This window comes from Drosophila melanogaster, chromosome 3L (assembly GCF_000001215.4).
Source record: "Drosophila melanogaster chromosome 3L".
Lineage (NCBI taxonomy): Eukaryota > Metazoa > Arthropoda > Insecta > Diptera > Drosophilidae > Drosophila > Drosophila melanogaster.
In genome coordinates this window covers 12,994,861-13,015,368 of record NT_037436.4, presented here as the reverse complement: position 1 = coordinate 13,015,368, position 20,508 = coordinate 12,994,861, and the positions used below count along the sequence as shown (strand labels likewise).

Sequence of the window (20,508 nt, the reverse complement as noted above, 5' to 3'; positions counted from 1 at the left end):
ACAACTATCGATAGCTGCTGACACTCCCACCACTAAATCTGATTGGGAGATTTATTTGAGTCACCGTTTTGCCTTGTTTACATTTAATGTAATTTGTACCAGATAAATCTTATTTGATTTTACTCAAGTCAAGTGGCACGATGTGCTTTTGTTGTTCACTTAGTTTACAGTTTGTGACTGCTATTTTCGTTTAGTTATATTCGCCAATAAGCCAGCAATTAACCCACTAAAATGTCTGATCGTCGTGGCACAAAAGTTGGAACTGGTACGAAGGCTTTGGAGTATTGGTGCCGAGTTGTGACCCAAGGATATAATGGGGTCAAGGTGGAGAACATGACCACTTCCTGGCGAAATGGACTTGCCTTCTGCGCCATAATACACCACTTTCGGCCGGATCTTATAGATTTCGACCGACTTAAAGCAGACGATATCTATGAGAACAACGATTTGGCCTTTACAACGGCCGAGAAATATTTGGGAATTCCCGCACTGCTCGATGCAGCTGACATGGTTTCGTATGAAGTACCTGATAGACTCTCCATACTAACGTATTTATCCCAGTTTTACAAGGTGCTCGGCAAGAGCCTGAAGCACCCGAAGCCAGAGGAGCCACTTGGCGAAGAGAGTGAGCCACCGCAAAAGGTGATGCACATTGTTGGGATGCCTCGACGTGATAAGTGCCAGAAATGCAACCTTCCTGTTTTTCTCGCCGAAAGGGTCCTTGTCGGCAAACGGGCTTATCATCGCACATGCTTAAAATGTGCAAGATGTTCGTCATTGCTCACACCCGGGAGTTTTTATGAAACGGAGGTCAATAACATATACTGTTGCGAGACTTGTCCCGATGAAGAAAGTGAACCGGAATCTGACATTTTAAAGTTAAAGACAACCACTACTGATTCTCCGAATGATAAACAAATGGTGGCACAAAGTTCTGATTACTCTGAAGCTGAAGATAAACAAGAAGACCTGGAAGATAATGATATACGTACTACTGATAAGCCTGAAAACTTCCAACCGCCGTCCAACAAAGATGAACAAAATAATGAACTAACTATTAATCCGGTAAACCCTATATTATCAGAGGAGCGTAAAATCTCTTTTATTCCACTAGACGAAGAAGATGGTGGCCTTATTGAACAATATAATAAATCAACAACTCCTGTAAAGCCCGCTATACCAGAGAAACCAAAAGTCTCTACTCTTCCACTAGACGATGAACAACATGCTGGCGTTGAACAAAACAATGATCTGGCGGTTAGTCCGGAAAATGACATTCCAAAAGAGAAACTTAAGATTTCTTCGGTCTCAATATATCTTGAAGATGACCGCCTTGTTGTAGATGCAATACATCCGGATAATTTAGATAAACAAGAAGCTTTGAACAATACATCAGACGCACTCATTCCAGAATCACAGGAAGCACCGATTCCTGAAAATAACACTCAAGTAGCCATTAAACCAGAAGACCATATAAGCCCGCGTAAAGAAAATAAAATTTTCTCAAACACAGAAAGCTGCTCTAAGCAGGAAGGTGTTCTCCCAAAACAAATGGATCTCGAGTCTCCCAAGGACAAGGTAATTGAGACAAAAGCATCTGAAACTGACTATCCAGAGGATCTAAATCCCTTTAAAGATGATGACTCATCTAAAGGTGCCAACCCATTCGACAGCTCTGATGATGAAGTGGAGCTTCTTAAAGCCATTCCAGCCCAACAAAGCAAAGGAAAAGTTGTACCGCCCCGTCCACCGCCACCTAAAATTGGCCTTTCATCCATCTCCAATCCGTCAGAGAAACCACATTCCAGCCCTACACTTTCGCATGGGAAAAAAATGCCGATGCCAACACCGAGAATATCTATATCAAAAACCCAGACTCCAGCAAAACCAATGACGCATCAAGGCCAGAAAAGTAGTATTTCCTCTTCGTCTTCGGAGCATTTGAATAGCATAAGAACGTTCGATCGCGGAGCAGATGACCGTGGCTCAAGCATCTCCTTGCCATCTGCAAATGGGCCTCGCAAGCCACTTCGCGCCTCAGTGGGGAGTCCGCTGCGAAGCGAAGAATCGAGTCCCACTACCAGTCTTAGCTCTATTACCTCTCCGATGCGGAAGAAGCGCCAGGCACCTTTGCCCCCAATACAAACGGACTTTGACAGTGATCCTGGATTTTCAAAATTGTCCGACGAACAAAAGGCATTGTTGCACACTCAGCTTAAGGCCCCAAATCTGGGTGATTCAACCAGAAGACTAATACCACTTGACCAGAGTCTGCTATCCGATGAGGCAACCGAGTCGAGTAATTACGACGAGAGCTTAAGTACATCCAATGCCGACGAGGAGGTAAATGTGGTATACCGACGCATTTTGGTGCCGCCAACTCAACCCGAAAACACTGTTGAACGTAGCAAGGAGGATCAAAAATCGCCTATCGTGTATAACGACTTCGATAGAAACGTAAGCCCATTGGGGCACAATAAATCCACTCATGGGAAATGGAAGAGGCGAAAGGGACCAGCACCAGCGGTTCCAATACCACCGCGCAAAGTCTTACAAAGGCTTCCGCTGCAAGAAATTCGCCACGAGTTCGAAATTATTGCGGTACAGCAGCTGGGTCTTGAGAAACAAGGCGTTATTCTGGAGAAAATGATCAGGGATCGCTGTGAGCGTTCCTTAGATGCCACCGATACTGATGGTCCCGAATCCGCAGAAGTGCTAACCAACTCAAAGGAAGTGGAAGATCTTATATTGCAACTGTTCGAGCTGGTCAACGAGAAAAACGAATTGTTCCGCAGACAAGCGGAACTGATGTACCTTCGACGTCAGCATCGCCTGGAGCAGGAGCAGGCGGACATAGAGCATGAGATACGAGTATTAATGGGGCAACCGGAGCACAACAAAACCGATTCGGATAAAGCCCATGAGGAAGTATTAATCAATCGCCTTGTGAAGGTGGTTGAAATGCGTAACGAAGTAATTGATAGCCTAGAGACTGACCGAGTTCGCGAGGCGCGAGAGGATATGAGCATCAAGAATCGGCTTCATATATACAATTCTGAGCGCGAGGAACCACCAGCACATCCGAGAAGCGCTGACAAATCATCCAAAAAGCTGTCTAAAAAGGAACGAAAAAAACTTAAGGAGGAAAATAAGCTGGGCAAGGGCAAAAAGTCGGACCTCGACAAGGACGTCGATGAGTCCGAACAGGCACCAGCTTTGGAAAAGGTTAAAAAGAAGCGAAACTTGTTCTTTTTGAAAATGTAGTTGGGGGCTGGTTGAGTTGAAGTGTTTACGCATCGAACAATTGAAATTTATTTTATATAAATTTGTAACCTATTAAGTTTCTATTGCCATATGTGAGCATTTCAATAAATAAAGTATATATTTTCCTTTAGCAACAGAACTTTGGATTGAGAACGACGAATGCGAATCATATTACTATATAACTCTGGGATAATAATTTTTAAAATAAAACAGAAGCGAATTAATCAGTTACAAATTCTAAATCTTAACCTTAAAAAACACAAAGCTCCCACACATTTTAATTATTACTTCGGTTCTGTGATATATTATTATTATGTTTAGTTAGTGGAGCTAGTATGTTTTTGCGTAGAGCTATCGATAAGAATCGTTGAATGGTTAATGTCAGGCGCTGGAAATTATAACATCCCTAAACCGATAAGACCCATTAATAGAATGTATCAGTAATAAGATCGTACAACAGCGCAAACAATCGCGGTACGCTGATTGACTTCCCCTAGAAAACCAACTTCAAATTGCAACACTATCATTAACAATAATGAATCGGGTTAAAAGAATATCTAATTACTTTGACTCTATGCTACCCCTGATCGATAATATTTTGCAAGTAGTGAATCAGATCTTCGATGATTACACTTCCTTTGATGGCCAAAAGCTCATGCACTTATACCACCTCATTTACAAGCAGTGCGCGGCGGAGCGCAATTGGAATAATCCAGCCCAGAAGAACGGGAGAAGTCTTTACATTGTGCTATCCGACTGCCTGATGAAGCGACTAAAAAACATAGCATGGGTAATGGAGAACCAACTCGACGACAACAAACCAATTCGACTGATCGCCAAATATTTAGAGCACTGGGTACCCTATCAAAGGTCATGTGAGAAACTGAACCTAGCTTGCTACCACTTCAACCGCAACTGGGTGGAACGGGAGCGGCTTAAGGGAGACAAAGAAACTTATCCGATATATCGCTTGGCCATGATTAGCTGGAAGGAGCTGGTCTTCGAGCCCAGCGTCACGATTCTCGCCGCCATTAGGCTGATTTTGAGTCAGATGCCCAGGGAATACAATAAATCATTGGAATACCAAGTATACCAGGTGCTCCAATCCATTGTGGAACTGTACGCCAACGATAAGTACCAAGATGTGTCCTTGCCTTCTAGGATAGACAAAATTTTCACTGAGAAGGTGATGGATTTCTACAAGTCAACGACGTTGCACGAATTCCAAAAGATCGTCGTATCCAATGACTACAAGGATTTCAAGCATTTCCTTAGGTACGCATGCCTAGCCATGCCAGAAATTGAGAATGGGACACAATTTAAGGCAATACTAAAAAGATACCTCGCTGCGAGGCTGCAGGAGACGAGGCTGTCAGGCAAGGATTATATCCAAGCCTTCTTGGGACTTTGTCGCGGTCCTTTGCAGCGAGCATTGCGGGACCACACAAAATTGGCGGAAGTCGTGGATGCGGTGTGCAAAGAAGAAATTAATAGAAAGGGCCAGATAATTGACCCCACCCGTCTGCTTGTCACATATGCCAACGAACTTATGACCAAAAGGCAGGAGTCCGAGGAAGCAATTATTGATGAACTTAAACGGATCGTTAAATGCGTGGAGTTTTTAAGCGATGAGTACAAATTTATTGACATGTATTTGAAAGCACTTCGGATTCGACAAATCAATGAAACATCCACCTCGGACGGCGTTGAGTCCATAATGTATTCCCTTCTGAATAAAAAAATGGCAAACTTTGTAACTAGATGTATATATGTGCAGTTAAGAGATGTAGATAAGTTGAGAACCCTAAAAAAAGAGTTTCAAGATCACTTGAATAGCAAGGGGATCAAGTTAGGATTCGATTTTCGTCCAAAATGCTTCAAAAATGATGGGAGTTTTGAGAATTTTAACCTCACGTTGCCCGACGAACTGCAGCAAGCTTGGAAGGAGTTTCGTATTTTTTACGAAGCAAGAAAATTACAAAGCAAGGCAATTATACAACTTAATAACGAATTATCCTCTGGTGAGATAACCTGTCATTTGAATCAGTCGGTCTATATTCTCGAGGTAAGCACTTTGCAAATGGCCGTTCTGATGCTATTCAATCGGCATGAACGATTTACGGAGCAGGAATTGGTGACTGCTTTGGGAGTCGAGCTGGAGACCCTCCAAGAGGTGAGTAATAGGTTATGTATAGACATTACTCTTGACTTACCTATAAAATTATTTTTTTTTCTTTTCTTTTAGGCATTAAAACAGATTAAGTTTCTGGTTTATATCGAAGTAAATAAAGTAAATTATATAGAAATAAACATGGACTTTACAAACCGGAAACGCCGACTCTTCTGCAATGAGCCCCTGCCCAGAAAAATGAGAAAGATTGAAGAGAAAAGCGAAATTGAATTGAAAATACGGCGAGACAAGCAAGTGGATGCTGCAATAGTGCGCATTATGAAAGGTCAAAAGCAACTGGAATATTCGGAATTAATTTCACTCGTTTATGAGGAGCTTAAAGATCGGGTAAAGCCACAAGTGAGTTTTATCAAGAAAAGACTTGACTACCTGGTGGAGCGTGAATATTTGGAACGTGATAATTATTATAATATTTACAGATATTTGTAGTATAGAAAATGAAGGTATACGATTTTAATAATTTGAAAAATATTTTGTATAATTAACAAAACGAAGCAAATAAACAATAACAATATATATATATAACGTTTATATTGCTAACGTTACAGCTTAGTTATTTTAATTAAATTACTAAAATAAATTTGAGAATACCCCTTGATAAAATCTTGCAAGTGATTGTATAGAACTAAATAGCTAAAGGCTACATCCTCGTTTAATTTGACGCATATCCGTTCTGAGCCATCAGTCTCGAAATCTGGGGTTATTAATTCGCTTGTATAAAGGCGCTCAGCATGGTGATCCCTCAGGTGCTTCTCCAGGTGCGATTCGTTTGAGAAGGCAATGGGGCAATAGAGGCACAGGCGTTGTTGATGCACACGCATTTCGTTGAGCTTCAGCATCCCAGCTCTCCGTCGAGATATCTTCCACCTTGGAGTGGGTGAGTAGTTTAACTCGAAGTTGGGCTTGGTCCTGGAGTCTGTGGGTTTCGCTAAATCCAGTTCCGCTATGCTCTCGCCCTTTTGCCGTCTGACGTGGCTTCTATGGAGGTTAAGAGGAATGTTAAAACCAATCCTAAGTCACCTAGTCCTTAACTTACTCACTTTAAGCAATGACTTGTAACGAAACTTTCGAGGGAAGATTTTGCAGCTGAATCGATCGCAATTGATGTCCCAGCATGCGTGAGATGAAAAGTTGTCGATGGGAAAAGCCTCCAAGCACGTAGAACACATTTTTGGCTGGCCAGCCAATTGATAGCTTATCTCTTCCTCGTCTCTTTGATTGTGCTCTTCCTCATTTGGATCCTCCAGGGCGAACTCCTCCTTAACCAGATCATTAACATCTAACATAATTACTGCAAGATGGAAGCGTTAGAAATGTAAACGTTTTTTTCCTGTTTTTAAGCTCACCCTCTTATAAGCCAGTCTGGGAATAAGATAAATCTGTGGGATTTTCCGTTTTTATGAAATTTTGACATCTATCCTTAATATGTTCTGTATTCTTTATCATTTGTTCATTTGTATCTTCAGGGTCCGGTTCATATTTGATGGTGTTTTGACAGTGACTTTGTTTTTCTGAATTTTCTTCTAATATTTGTGCTCCTCCAGATTTTCTTAAAAACTTTATTTATTTATTAATATTCAAATTATTTATTATTTAGGTTTTTTGGACAGCTGATCAGTCATTGCTTTTAAGGTGACCAGTTTTTTGACTATCGATCTTCATTGATCGGGCCTCTATCGTTTCGATATCGATATAATTTAAGGGAACAATAAATCATTATTGGGTCATTATATTTTTGTAATGTAATGTAATTGGATAATAAAAAATAAAATATAGTTCCGTTGTGTTTGATCTTTTTTGTATTACATGGGACTTCTTTTAATAAATGTTTCATTTGGGTCTTAAATTAGCTAAAATGTAAAACTGTAAGGGTATGTAAGCAACGGTTTTCTTTTTAGGTATCTTACCTACTTCTTATAAGATATTTATGTATAAAAGAATATTCTTATAAATATATAGAGTCGATGAAGTGGCCGAATGATTACACTTTAGATATTGTATTCTTTTAGTTTCATAAAAAAACGTGATTTTTGAGAACTTTTAAGAAAAAAAATTTTCATTTAATAAGAGAGCATATCATGCAAGTCCCTTGACCTATCATGCTTGACCTCATATATGCATATATGAGACACATATCAGCAGAAGCTATTACATTACATTCCTGCCAAACTAATCCCTTACCTTGCGACCCATTTGGTGCTCTCCTAGATCTGCTCGAGTTCCTTGTCGGCCTTTTTGCAGAATGAATCTAAGAGTTGGAACCCGAAGCTACTGGCAGGTGCCATGTTTATGGCGACGTCGCAGGACCGTAAGCCGTAGTAGCTGTGGCTGAACTCTAAGGATATGCGATAAACCTCGGCGCAAAAGATGTGACTATAATTCAAATGATCGTGCATTATGTGTTGAAGCTGGACCAACTTGGCCAAGTATCTCATTTGACTGTGGGTCAGTGGACGAGCAGTGAAGTTACGCTGCGACTCACAGCCTCCAGTCACCTTCTCCATGGGTAGTCCGAAGACGAGAGATATAGCCTCTGGCAAGGTGTACGGAATTCTTGTGTTGCTGCTCAGGCATACAGCCACAAAGGTATCAAATATTCCTCCCAACGAGATGCGTTGCCTATGCAACAGATGATCGGCGATCCGGTGGCTGTAGTGGATTACCTTGCGCGGCTGATCCGCCTCCAGAATCTTGGCCAGTTCCAGAAATATCAAGCCAAGGGCCTTGATGTCGAAAATGTACGTTCCATTGCACGTGGCTACCACCAAAATAGACGTGGGGTGATGTCGTCCGTAAAAACTGGGCTCCACCAGCAGCGATATGATCTTCTGATCCTTTATGTCCTTTAGTGCACTGTGGTATGTGGTATCCACCTGGTATATCAAAACAATTCGATCTAGTTGCTTCTCCAGGATTTCCAGTTCTCGTTTTCCGAAAGGGTAACGAATGTTTTCCGGGAGACTGTCCAGAGCAAAGCTCTCGTTTCCATCGCTCTTGTTCATTGTAATTTATGCTAATTTGCCTTAAGTTACTTTAAATACCAATTTTAATAGAAACTAACCTTTTCGGATAATAAAAGCTTTGAAAAGAACAACGACAGCAAATTTATCGATATCAAGAATTACATTGGAATCGAGATGGTATAAGGACAACAATTATCAGAACTATCGATTACCTTCCGACTTAGTTGATACACATTCCTCGGTTGGCTTACACACTCACCTCATTTAGCCAGGTCACACACCACACTGAAAAAATTAAATAAAAATCAATAGAGAATGCTATAGTCGACTTCCCCGACTATCTATCAGATACCCTTTACTCAGCCAGTAGAACGAAAGCGAAATTTCATAATTTTTTTGGGATATCGATAGATATTGAAGAATAAAATGAGGAAAAATTAAAAAATTGTGGGCGTGGCATTTCAAAGTGTGGCAGTCGTAATGTTTGAACTTTAGCATTAATTTGAGGTGTCTGTTTAGAAAGCACTTGTATTACTTTCTATTAACTATTAATAAGAAATACATTTTTTAATTACTACTTCCGGAAAAATGTCAAAATGCTTATGTGTGCTATTACTTGCTAACATTTATAGTCTTAAGACGCCCATTACTTAACCAAGTTTAAAGGAGCTTTGCCTTACAGCTCACCTATAATTAAGGGCATAGATAATGGAACTGGATTGGTTGCCAGGATATTGAATCGCTTATGATTTGACCACAAGTTAATCACCGACGATGCCCGAAGATTTGTAGCAATCCGATCGATTTGCTAACGGCCAGCTCACGGCAGGGGCCAGTCTAAAGTGGTCATCACCGCAAAATGGAACAAATAAGTGCTTCTTCGCAAATCCGCACCTTTCGCTCCGGCTAATAATAAAACCCGAAGCGATTGCACTGCAAAAGGTTAATTGGTTTGTAAGCGCATTGGATGGAAAACGACGAAAATAAAAAAGTGAAAGAAGATGGCAAAGGAGGTTTGCACACAATACTGGCCGTAATTCCAGGCAGCTGACTCAATCTAATTGGCGCACGCGGCGCATACTTAATGCGCTTAGATGCGGGCCCAGTGCTCCGCTTTCAACATTGCCATTTATATTGCCATTGGCACTGCAGGAGCCGCTTTGGTCCTTGTAATTAAATCGCGGCCCAGGCAACTGCAACATCACCGAATTGAGCCGTTCAAAGAGCAAATCAGGTTTAATTTTAATGCCCTGCTAAGTAAATTGAGTGTACCAAATATATCGCATTTGCTTATCTTCTTTGGGCTGTTGGATCTGCAAATAAATGTAATTGCTGACATATATGTAGTTAATATATACATAAATTTGGTGATATAAAATAAAATAATACATAAAGTAAATATTTAACTAAAAATGTATACAATACTGTCTTATTTTAAGATATGAATTACTTAGGTATATTTTAAATAATAAATAATTAATAATAAATAAATAAAAAAAAAGTTGATATTTTCTAAAACACGGCACATTACTATAAAGTAAACATTATTATTCCTGAATGTCCAAATCAAAGCAAATAAAGCTTACCTAATTACAAAACTATTGTCGAACAAAAAAAATCTAAGAGGCAAGAGACAAGTTCCCTATTATAATTAATATCATAAACAGCATTTTTCCATTGAATAATGAGGCAAATAACCAGGACTTTGCTTCAAAGCTCCCTTTTTGTTTAGTTTGCGTTTTGTTTCCGCTTTGCGCGTTGTCAATTATTGTTGCATACTTTGTGGCGAACAATGCAAAATGGTTAATGAGAGTGGTGGTGGTGGTGGCCCTCGGGTTTTACGGGCATTTGCGGGGTCTTTGGTTGGTGTTACAGGCTAACAAGAAAATCCCTCTATGCCAACACGCGTACACCGTAATTAAGAGACACTCCACTCCATTCCGTTCATCGGGGACGAGGCCGTTGGCCCTGGGCCGATGGGGAAACAATGGATGAACACACGCCGGGCCCGGCTTTTCCCCTTGACAAACCCCGATGCTGACCCAATTAGTGGAAGCCGGTCGGCATCCTTCCTCCGAATCTTCGATATACACGCTTTCGGATCTTTCTAGTTGCCAGGCCTGTGGGTTGCCACGTTAATTAAATTATCACGTGTCAATTAATGTAGCCAGGCCGAGCGAAACGCATCTGGAAAAACCATTCACTTTGACGTTCGGCAGCGTAACCGGTACTGGTACCGGAATACGGTGCGTATGAGCGATCCCTGCGAACAATTAGTTGACGCAATTTCTCATATGCTAACACCTCTCGTTGTCGCCGCAATGCAAGCGAAGCCCCGGCGATATAAGTTGTAGCTCAAAAATCCTTTTGATGATGTCCTGTCAAAGCGGTTCTCAGCTTTTATAACCAGTTTTTGGATGGTAAAAAAGGAGGATTTTTAACAAGCGCTTCGCGTATTTTTTCCCTGTCACCTGCAGTACCCTGAACAACATTTAAAAAATGTTAAATACAACAGTATACCATTAAATTTGAATATGTATATGAAATAACTTTTCGGCTAGTTTTGTTTAAACTTTAATATATTTCACATTTTTCGAAGTTTAAAGGTTTGTAGTGAAGCGATTATAATTTCTATGTCATTCAATCGTTTAATTAATTTTGACCCTAAGCTGGAAAAATAAAGTCTTGAATTGTGAAAATGCTCTGGGCCGAAAACGAATCAATTAGCGTTGGCAAACTAAAACTACAACAACAACATTGGACGGTCTTCAGGTAAAATCTGAAATGACCGCGAGGAATTATTTTTGATGGATAAACTATACAAAAAAACTGAAAACAAAAGAACCTAAAATGTTATAAAATATAAATAATCTTTTAACGGTTCAGCTTACAAAAACAGCAAAGAAATACGATTTATGCAATCGTTTTGCCACAATCGATTTGCCATTCCATGGAAAATGCTATTTATTTAATATGCAGCCAAACAAAATCGCTGCCAAAAGCATATTTCACACCTAACAAGCTTACAAGCTATGTAGTATTATTGCTGTTGCCGGAAAGGCCGCAAAACCGCAAAATTTGTGTTACATTTGCAGGCCGCTGTGTCAGCGAATTGTAATACCCCTTTGCCACTCGCACATGTAGCTATTATTTCTTTCCCAATTTTTTTTTTTTTTGTATTTGGCAGCACTTCGTTGGAGGTCCTGTGTGGCGGTTGGATTTTTTTCCCGCTTAATGGCATACTTCTGGGCACGGCGCCAACCACCTGTGAGGAGGAAAAGGCAAGGGGCGGTGCGGTGCAATGGGTCTCAGGTGCGAAGTATCAGCGAGGCGTTATTATCGCCATTGCAGTTGTCCATAATGGTTTCGGCCATAAGCTCGGCTTGACGCCCCGCAGGACAATTGTCCTCGCTTGCCGGCGGCATAAACATTAACACGCATTTTTATCGCCCCGGCCCCCAATCCCATTCCTCGGCGAATTCCGTCTGCAATGGCATTTGAATGCCCTTGTGGGGCAGCCACTGCCATTAAAAAACCGATTTCCTTCATATTGCCATAATAGGGCTGGGAAAATTTCGATAATCTGCGTCAAAATCTGTTTATTGGTTTGTTTGGTTAGTTACATACAAAAGAAATAATAATTCAAATGCGGTAGCAAACATTAGTTTAATAAGTCTTATAATAAGATTTAAATTAGAGATTATTTTACAAAATAATAATCATTGGGGGTATTTATGTTTCTGGTGTTTATATAAATATGTTTGTCAAGTATTTTGATGTACATCTATTAAAAAATCGATATTATATCTAATTTATTTATAAAGAAATGTAATAAACAGGAATAAATGTAAAAGAATTTCGAGTAGGTACTTATTATTTAGAAATGAGCACTTTATCTGATCAGCGAAGCTTTGATATTCCAGTGATTTCAGCCCTTTCATGGTAAGGAATTCTTCCCGGAGAGAGTCCTTTACATTTATAGTGCCCTCAATTTGCATTGTTTGCGTGTGCTTGGTCATATCCTACATCTTTTATCCCTTTTTTAGACGGCATCGTGGGCATGTGCGGATGTAATTATGCGCAATATAAATGCTTAGTGGGGGAAATTATGATGCAATAACTTTTCACCCCACACGCAGCCACTTATATACATTGAAAATGCCAATCGAATGCCATCAAACACAAGCACACCCACACTCGCACACAACAGCAACGCAAATATAAACATGAGTGCGTGTGTGTGTGTGTGGGTGTGTACATCCTTTGATCCCTTAAGCAACCAATGCGTATACTCAATTTTTATGGCTTGTCATTTGCTTGCTCCTTCTTGCCGCCCCTCTTCTTCTTTTTTAAAGCCGCACTCGACTTCGTCTGAAGCAGGAAATATGAAAAAGTCGCTGTGGGTCAAGGGGTGTGGCAAAAAAGTGGGAGGAAGTACCACTGCTTGGATTTTCCTTTGCGGAATTTTCGGGCCTGCAATCTCAACATTTGTTTCGCCCACTTGGACGAAATTACGTAGCTTGAGACGCCTCCACTCTGCCATCCCCCACTTTCATTTTCCGTCTGTTTCTTATTTTACCATCACTTTTCCCTCCTTTCGTTTGAGCCCCAGTATTGCCTGGATTTTGTGCCTTTCATTTGCGGCTTGGGGATTGTGTGTTTTATGCTAACCATAAGATTTTCGTTGCATTTACTTGACAAACAGGTGGAATCAAGAGGGTCTTTCTTCTAGAACCATTTAAGCCGGCTCTCAGTGAAATAAAGTCGAAAAAGCTTTTATCATCATTGTAATCCTAGTACTATAATTACTCATAAGAATCTTTTTAAATAAATTGTATATTATGGCAAGTCCATATAAATATATACGCTACTACTTTTTTGTTATTATATTTATTACAAATTAATAAGGAATTATTTACTTAGAAAATTAGCTAACTTTTGGCACTTAAAAGCTGAAACCTAAGGAATTTACGTTCTGATATTGAAAATGTTAAATCAAAATGCCTAAGCCATTTCGCACATATAGGAAAATTGTTAGAATTCAATAAGAGTACCAGAGAAATATGAAAAATACTGTAAATTGCGTTTGGTACATGGAAAGGACCTCCCAGATAGGTCAGAATTTAATAAACGAAAACCAAAAATGCCCTCAGAGTAGGTTTTCCAGCCCACACAGACACACAAATCGACTTATCCTTAGAGACCTTGTCTCCATATGTGTGTGTGTGTGTGTTTGACTGACATCATTCAATTGCTTGGACTGGGATCTAAAAATTGAATCCAATTGCATAAACATTTTCGTCCCTAGGGGAGCTTGAGTTTGAGTTTTGGGGCAGACGTCTAATCAAATGAAATGAAAATTGTCATTTTCCAAGGCGTTGAGCTCTCAAACTGGCCTAACAACTCCCACTTTCATCGCAAGAACATTGGCCAATTGACTTTTGTTCTCTGTCGGGCAACTTAATATTCATGATTTATTTGTTTTTCTTATTTGCACAGCACATCAAATGGTCCTTTGCCGTCCATTCACTTTGGCTGTGTAATAATAATTTAAACACATTTAATGCGATGTACTTAACCTGACTCAGTCTTATGATTTCCCTTGTCCTCATTAAATATTTTGTCATTAATCATTTCTGCGGCCCGTTGAGAGCTTTGTGTTTTTTTGGTCGTATAATTTTCACAGATTTTTTTTGATTGTGTATCCGTATTCTTAATGCATTTAAAATCTTGAGCATTGACCAATTGTCAAGCGGCAAATTAATGAACATCTCTGTGATTTATGAATATCCTGTGTTTTCTGGGTTGCCTATTTGGCATTCATTTTGATATTCACCATTCCATTAATCAAAATATTTCGCGATTCTTGAAATGTGTAGAAAGTTCTATATATTATTTTCTTATGAAAATCATTATGTTCATATACATTTTTGAAATATTATAATTAATACTTAGCGCACATTTCCATTTTGATGCCCCATTTGAATGGTTTGCCGCTTCATAAAATATTTCCAGGAAAATTGGCAGGAATCTCAGCATAAAGGCGAAAATTTTAATTGCCGCATTCGGTTGGCGAACCTCAAGTGAATAAACCGAATCAAAAAGCTAACATATTTCGGCAGCTTGGGGCAACATCTTTAAAATACTGAAGCATTCAGCTAAATTTTCCGAATGCCACAATCCAAAATGCGCAATAAAACTAAATGAGCCTGTGTCTACGATGCGGAGTGGTATCCTTGCAAATCCTGAGCAAATAAACCAAGGATGCCAACAAAGCAAATATTAACAATGCCAATAAAACCGGGCAGCACTCTGTGGAGCGAGTACGAAATCCTCGAAATAAGTAATCATTATTACCATCAGTAAACAATGTATGCCGTCCTTAGAGAGCTATGTAAAAAATGCAATGGGACTATTAAACTAACAATAATACCAAGCACAACTCGGCTGAGATATGTTCTTGACCCATCGTCCAATGTCTGCCTATTAGTCCGGAAAACTATGTCCGCACTCCGGACATTAGTGTGCGTGACCAAAGGATATTTAGTTGAGCTACCAAAGATGGCATCGTGATGGTATTGCGGTAAGGGCTGAAACTTAACATTATATATATATTTATCACAATTGGAAGAGATAAGTGAAAAAGAAGATCTGGTAAGTTGAAGTAGTTGTTTGCAACTTTACGATATGAGGATAACTAAACCAAACAAAGTTAGGTCCTTTATTAAGTAAATATTATTGTAAGAAATTTTATTTGTAACACTAAAATACTTAAATTAGTAATAAAGAGAATACTTATAAAATGTAACTACCATTTAGTTAAAGTATATATTTTCAATTTGAAAAGGAAACATTGATTAGACACCTGATTGTGTATAAATAATCTGATAGAACTTTATTGTCCTTTTCACTAATCTCTAATAATGCTCATCACCAATCAAAGGAACAATCGGAACGCCCACAAAACAAGGATAATCACTGGCAGACTTAATGTCATTTTTATGTTGGCCTAAAGGATTTTTAACTGCCGGCCTGGTCGTGTGGGAGGACAGGTGAAATACAAATTAGACGAGAATTAACACCAACTTCCGACGGAGAGTGACAAGTCGGGAAATTGATGATGGCCCTGGGCATACAAGTCAGCCTAAGTTAATTACTTTTGTGTCCTCAAGTCTGGGATTTCAGATTTAATTCATGATTGCCCAGGTGAAAGCCGATTTTCTCAGGCTCCTCATGTGTGCTTTTCATGGAAAGCTAAGGTTAATGCTATGCACTCTTCGGTGTCCTTGTGTTCGCTGCAGATGTAATTAGGGACGGCGTTTTGGGCCAAGCAGACATACATAAATCATTGTTGTGGCTGATCCTCAAACATCTGCATAATTACACTTTCAGTTCGTGTTGCAGATCCAATGTGCCATGACTTCTGTGTTCCCCACCATTTTATTAAACAGCACTCTGGCCTGCCGACACGCCACATTCAAATGCCGCAGCCACGGTGCTGTTGCTTTTCGCTTTTTCGCTTTTCCGATTTCCCAGCTGCGCCAGCTGCAGACAGCCAACTATTAAAGCGCACTTCAGAGCAAAACCGCCGGCGGTATGTCCGACTATCCTTCGGTTTCCTTTCGGAGTGCTTAAAATTTCAGCTACGTGCGCGATCTACGTGCAAACCACACCTGGCCCCAAACAGAAGGGGTCAAAAGACGAGAGAGACAATGGGCAACCAGCCAGCTGCAATAAGTGGGTAAGAGGCCAGCCCGGGAGCACCGAGAATCCAATGTAATTTAATGTTTCATTTCTACACATTTGGCCGCCTTGGCGTATACGTTATATTATCCAGCACACGTTGCCCAGCACGCGATGCCAACGTGACGCTTTCGCGTAACCTGGTAACTAGTGTTCTTTTAGCCTCAACAGAGTTGGCAAAAATATAATGCAAGTACACCTGCCCATATATATTACGTTATAATCGCAATTTATAGATTTATGAGATATCAAAGAGAAATTACGCGGAATTACTTATTAAAAATACTGTTAAAAATACCCTTTTACTATATATATTTCTTTGTAGTTCTAAGAATGTATTTTACAAGAATATTCACTGAGTTATTGCTTGCAAATTCCTTTAACAATCATTTTTGTAAAACGGTTAGAATAAGGTTTTAAAAATGAAACTACATTGAATTACATTGAAACCATAATATAATTCGGCTTTTAAAGTACAAATTATTATATTTCATAATTGTGTTTTTATTATACTTTTATATATACTATATATTATACTATTATATGATATATTATATTTATATAGTGCGGATTTTTTAATTTTAAAATACCCTCTACTCACGGAACCATCTCTGTTCCGGGCTTAGAATTCCGAGCAAGTAACGTTAGAGGCTAGAGGCCATGTTAAAGTTTTGTCCTCGTCGCCTTCATCAAGTGTTTCTACACGCCCCGTGCAATTAAGGTAATTAGCTTTACGTTGCCATTGCTCTTACCTGTTGTTGCCACATACATACATATTGTTGCTTTGGCTTACATTCAATTTGTTGTTTCGATTTTTGTTTGGCGCTCTGCTCACATGCAAAGCTGCTTTCATGTTTGCCATTGGCAAAAGCCAGAAACACCAACGCAATCAGACATTACGCTTTATTTTATTTTATTTCATTTGATATTTCACTAATTTTTCCAGCTGTCGCGTGTTTTGGTAAATATGTATGTTTAAATATATATATATATATATGGGGCTGTTGTTATTTACCAACGTTATGAATTAAGTAGCGACATCGAATCAGAGCAAAAACGAAAAGAGGGGCACAGGGGTCTGTTTAAATTTACAGAAATCAAACAATTTGACTGCGAATTGGAATATTTAATTAGTTGATTTATTGGGGTACAGCATGTTTTGCTGTTCTGGGTTTGCCCTCGTTTTTCCCTCGAGGTTTTGGTTTTGCGTTTTTCCCAAGAATTTTTTGATTGCCATAATTAAGTAAATAAGCAACACCCGGTTTCGCTTTAATTTGCCAGATAGGGTGTTTTTCGTGGCTTAGGAGCATCTTTGAATTAGCTTCATTTAACTGAATCCGATAGTCCTCACAGTTGGAATTATATTTAGACCCACAAGGACCTTGCAGCATATGTGGCTCAGTTGCTGTTGCACACAGATCTAGTCAGTTGTAATAGCAGTTGTTGCCTTTGTTGCCGCTGTTTATGCATATTTAACACCCTTGAGCTATTATTGCGCGATTAAGCGGAAGAATTTAGCCAAGCTACGCATTGTCATTGCAGCTCGAGTCGTCGGGGTCGTTGCGCACCAAAGTATGCTATATTAAAAGTTACAGTGGGCGAAAAGGCAAGAAAGGTCTCAACTTTAAAATATATCGGTAAAATGTTGTATTATTTCTTATAATTAACTTAATCATTAACTAAAAATATATAAAAACAATTCCAACAACTCCAGTGTGTAAAATTTATTTAAAATACCTTACTTATCTTGCTTAGCCATCCATATACACTTATTTCAATTGCTAGCTTTAAAAACTATAGTAAACTTTAATGGGGAAGACGAATTACTTTACATTTGGGATGTATGTATACACTTCCTTACAGAAGCCATGTGCTAGAATCGGAGTAACATCCAGAGGCTTGGTATCCTGGAAAACTACGTCTTGTGCCACGCGAATAGCGAGTGCGCGATGAGCAGGTAAACCGTTGCGAGAAAAATACTGGTCAGCATCATGGGAAAGCCGTAGATGAAGAACTGCACAAAGGAGATCTTATAGCCATACTGTTGGGCGATTGCCGCTGCGACAACATTGGCCGAAGCCCCGATCAGGGTGCCATTACCACCGAAACAGGCGCCATATGACAAAGCCCAAATGAGGGGCGTTAATGGAACGCTGATGGCATCGTTACGGTGCAACTCAATGTTCAGTCTCAGCAGCATCGTGGTCACCGGGACATTGCCGACAAAGGCCGCCAGAATGGCGGACATCCAGATGATTATCAGGATGGCCACTGTCGTCTGATAACGCTCCTCGACGCTCATGATCACCTTGACTGTGAGATCACACAGCCAGCGAATGAAGCCCAATTTATCCACCGCCTCAGTGAGCACGAATAGAGCGGCCAGAAAGAGCAGCGCTGACCATTCGACCTGGTCAAGTATCGCCTCAATGTCGTTCATCTTGGCCAGAATGAGAAGCAGGAAGGCGGCCAAAATTGCCACCCAACCCAATGTGGCACCGTGCATAAAGGGCAGTGAATGCAACAGGAAAAATATGATCACAAAACACAGCGTGAAGAGGCACTTGATCAGCAGCGTCTTGTCCCGGATCCGATGATGTGCCTCCAAATGGGCCAGGGTCTGAAAATAGTTTTCGGCCGGCTTCAGTAACTGTCGTCCCGTCGGCTGTCGTATGCGCATTTCTTCTGCCCGAGCCGTAATATCCGCACTCGATCGCCGTCTACTGTTCTCCCGCTCAGCTGCCAGCTCAAGTTGTTGTTCCTCCAGTTTAAACAAAGATTTCCTCATGGTCACATACATGACAGCATAGCCCGCTACAGCCGCCAATAAAACGCCAGGCAACATGTGAATGGTGAAATCGAGGAAATCCACTCCGGCGGAGATCACTTCCGAATTGGTGGCAATGATCACATTGGGTGGATCACCCACTGGCGTGAGGGTGCCACCGATATTTGAGTACATCACCACCACTATCAGGACAAGTGGCGTCTGGACGGCCATGGCTTCGCACAAACGGATCGCAATTGGCGCCATCAGAAGCAGCATGGTCACATTATCGAGCATACAGGACATGATGGCGGTAATTGAGCTGAGCAGCAGGAGCATTGGCCAGGGATTACCCTTGGATATTCGGTACGCCAGCACAGCCATCCAATCAAATACACCCGTCTCGGACATTATCGCCACCAGTATCATCATACCGAGGAGCAGTATTAGAGTTTCGAAATCAATCCAGGAGATTATTGTTTCCAGAGTCGGTCGATTTCCCAGCGCCGTTAGAATCGCTATCCCAGTGGTGGCCATCATAAGAGCAGCGAATGTACGATCCGTAAGCTCGAAGACGATCAGTATATAGAAACCGATCAGCAGCAGAGCGGCATAGAGTACACCATTTTCCGTTACCAAGGGATACACCGATACCACCATCAGCAGCGCCACCGGCTCCTCGCTTCTGCTCTCCAGCGAAATCACCGCCTGGGCATTACTAACCTCCGAGATCTGAACGGTTTTGGACGTCTTCGTGAAAGCCTGACTCTGCTCGGCCAGATAGACAATCCACATATCCGAACTCCAGAATTTGGTTTTCAATTCCGAATCCCGCCACTCCACGCGTACGCCCACATGGGGCGTCTCCATAATCACGCTTTCATGCTTCTGCAATTGCAAATCGATGGGACCCTTCAGCGTTATCTGAGTCGCATCATGGGGCACGGACAGGCGGCGGAGCACAGTCTCGTTGGGCAACACAGTGACCACCGATGTCAAATCCGGCGTGGTGGCATTCCGAACCAGAATGTAAGTAAAGAAAGCCCAAATCAGCAGAAGCGCACCAATCCTTATGATCTTGAAGATGAATCGCCCGACGGAGATTGTCTCCGGCTCATCCAAGTAGTTCGGTTCAGGTTGTTCAGGCATCCGTAGTCTACGGGGAATGCTAGATTGGTGCGACGAAGGCCATGCCTGGCGCACTCCGTCTATTTGGCACAAATCTGCTACACGAAAAATATCACTCAGAAATTTCATTTGAAAGGTACGTCTAAGTAAATCCTCTAAAATTTTGAATATAAGGAAAAGTTGTTAAAATGTGTTGATATTTACCAAAAAGTAATTGCGACTAGTTTTAAAAATCTTGATATTTTCCATAAGTAAATAGTATATTTAGACAAACTTATTGAATATAATAAATTATCATTGTTACAGATTCATTATTAAAGTACAAGCATGAAACCATACGAACTACTAACAATTAGGCGTAAACAAATTAAATTTATTATTGCAACACTGTAACTACAGTATAATCCTTTTCGAGGCAAATTTATACCAAAAGTTTAATCATTTTTGAGCAT

General features: G+C 40.5%; 4 protein-coding genes and 1 pseudogene across 5 annotated transcripts, besides 1 other annotated feature; 2 read left to right on the top strand and 3 right to left on the bottom strand.

Moving 5' to 3' along the window:
- Window positions 1-36: 36 nt before the first annotated feature.
- On the top strand, window positions 37-3,393 carry MICAL-like. Its single transcript, NM_140364.3, has one exon. The coding sequence runs from the start codon at window positions 232-234 to the stop codon at window positions 3,262-3,264; it is 3,033 nt and encodes a 1,010-aa protein (NP_648621.1). The 5' UTR covers window positions 37-231; the 3' UTR covers window positions 3,265-3,393.
- Window positions 3,394-3,683: 290 nt separating this feature from the next.
- Window positions 3,684-5,970, top strand: Cul6 (Cullin 6). Its single transcript, NM_140363.3, has 2 exons — window positions 3,684-5,437; window positions 5,510-5,970. The coding sequence occupies exons 1-2, from the start codon at window positions 3,800-3,802 to the stop codon at window positions 5,882-5,884; spliced, it is 2,013 nt and encodes a 670-aa protein (NP_648620.1). The 5' UTR covers window positions 3,684-3,799; the 3' UTR covers window positions 5,885-5,970.
- CR14117 lies at window positions 5,919-7,084 on the bottom strand (annotated as a pseudogene).
- Window positions 7,085-7,487: 403 nt separating this feature from the next.
- On the bottom strand, window positions 7,488-8,552 carry CG11263 (uncharacterized protein). 2 transcript variants are annotated; one of them, NM_001169964.2, is made up of 2 exons: window positions 8,517-8,552; window positions 7,488-8,468 (listed from the first exon to the last, which is right to left on the bottom strand). In NM_001169964.2, exon 2 carries the CDS (start codon window positions 8,455-8,457, stop codon window positions 7,660-7,662), a length of 798 nt encoding a protein of 265 aa, NP_001163435.1. In that variant the 5' UTR covers window positions 8,458-8,468; window positions 8,517-8,552; the 3' UTR covers window positions 7,488-7,659. The 2 variants fall into 2 exon arrangements, with proteins under 2 accessions (NP_001163435.1, NP_648618.1); NM_140361.2 differs by having other exon boundaries at window positions 7,488-8,552.
- Window positions 8,553-8,728: 176 nt separating this feature from the next.
- Window positions 8,729-8,871: a mobile genetic element.
- Window positions 8,872-17,950: 9,079 nt separating this feature from the next.
- Window positions 17,951-20,234, bottom strand: CG11262 (uncharacterized protein). The gene has a single exon (NM_140360.2). It carries the CDS (start codon window positions 20,183-20,185, stop codon window positions 18,077-18,079), a length of 2,109 nt encoding a protein of 702 aa, NP_648617.2. The 5' UTR covers window positions 20,186-20,234; the 3' UTR covers window positions 17,951-18,076.
- Between the last annotated feature and the right edge of the window lie 274 nt (window positions 20,235-20,508).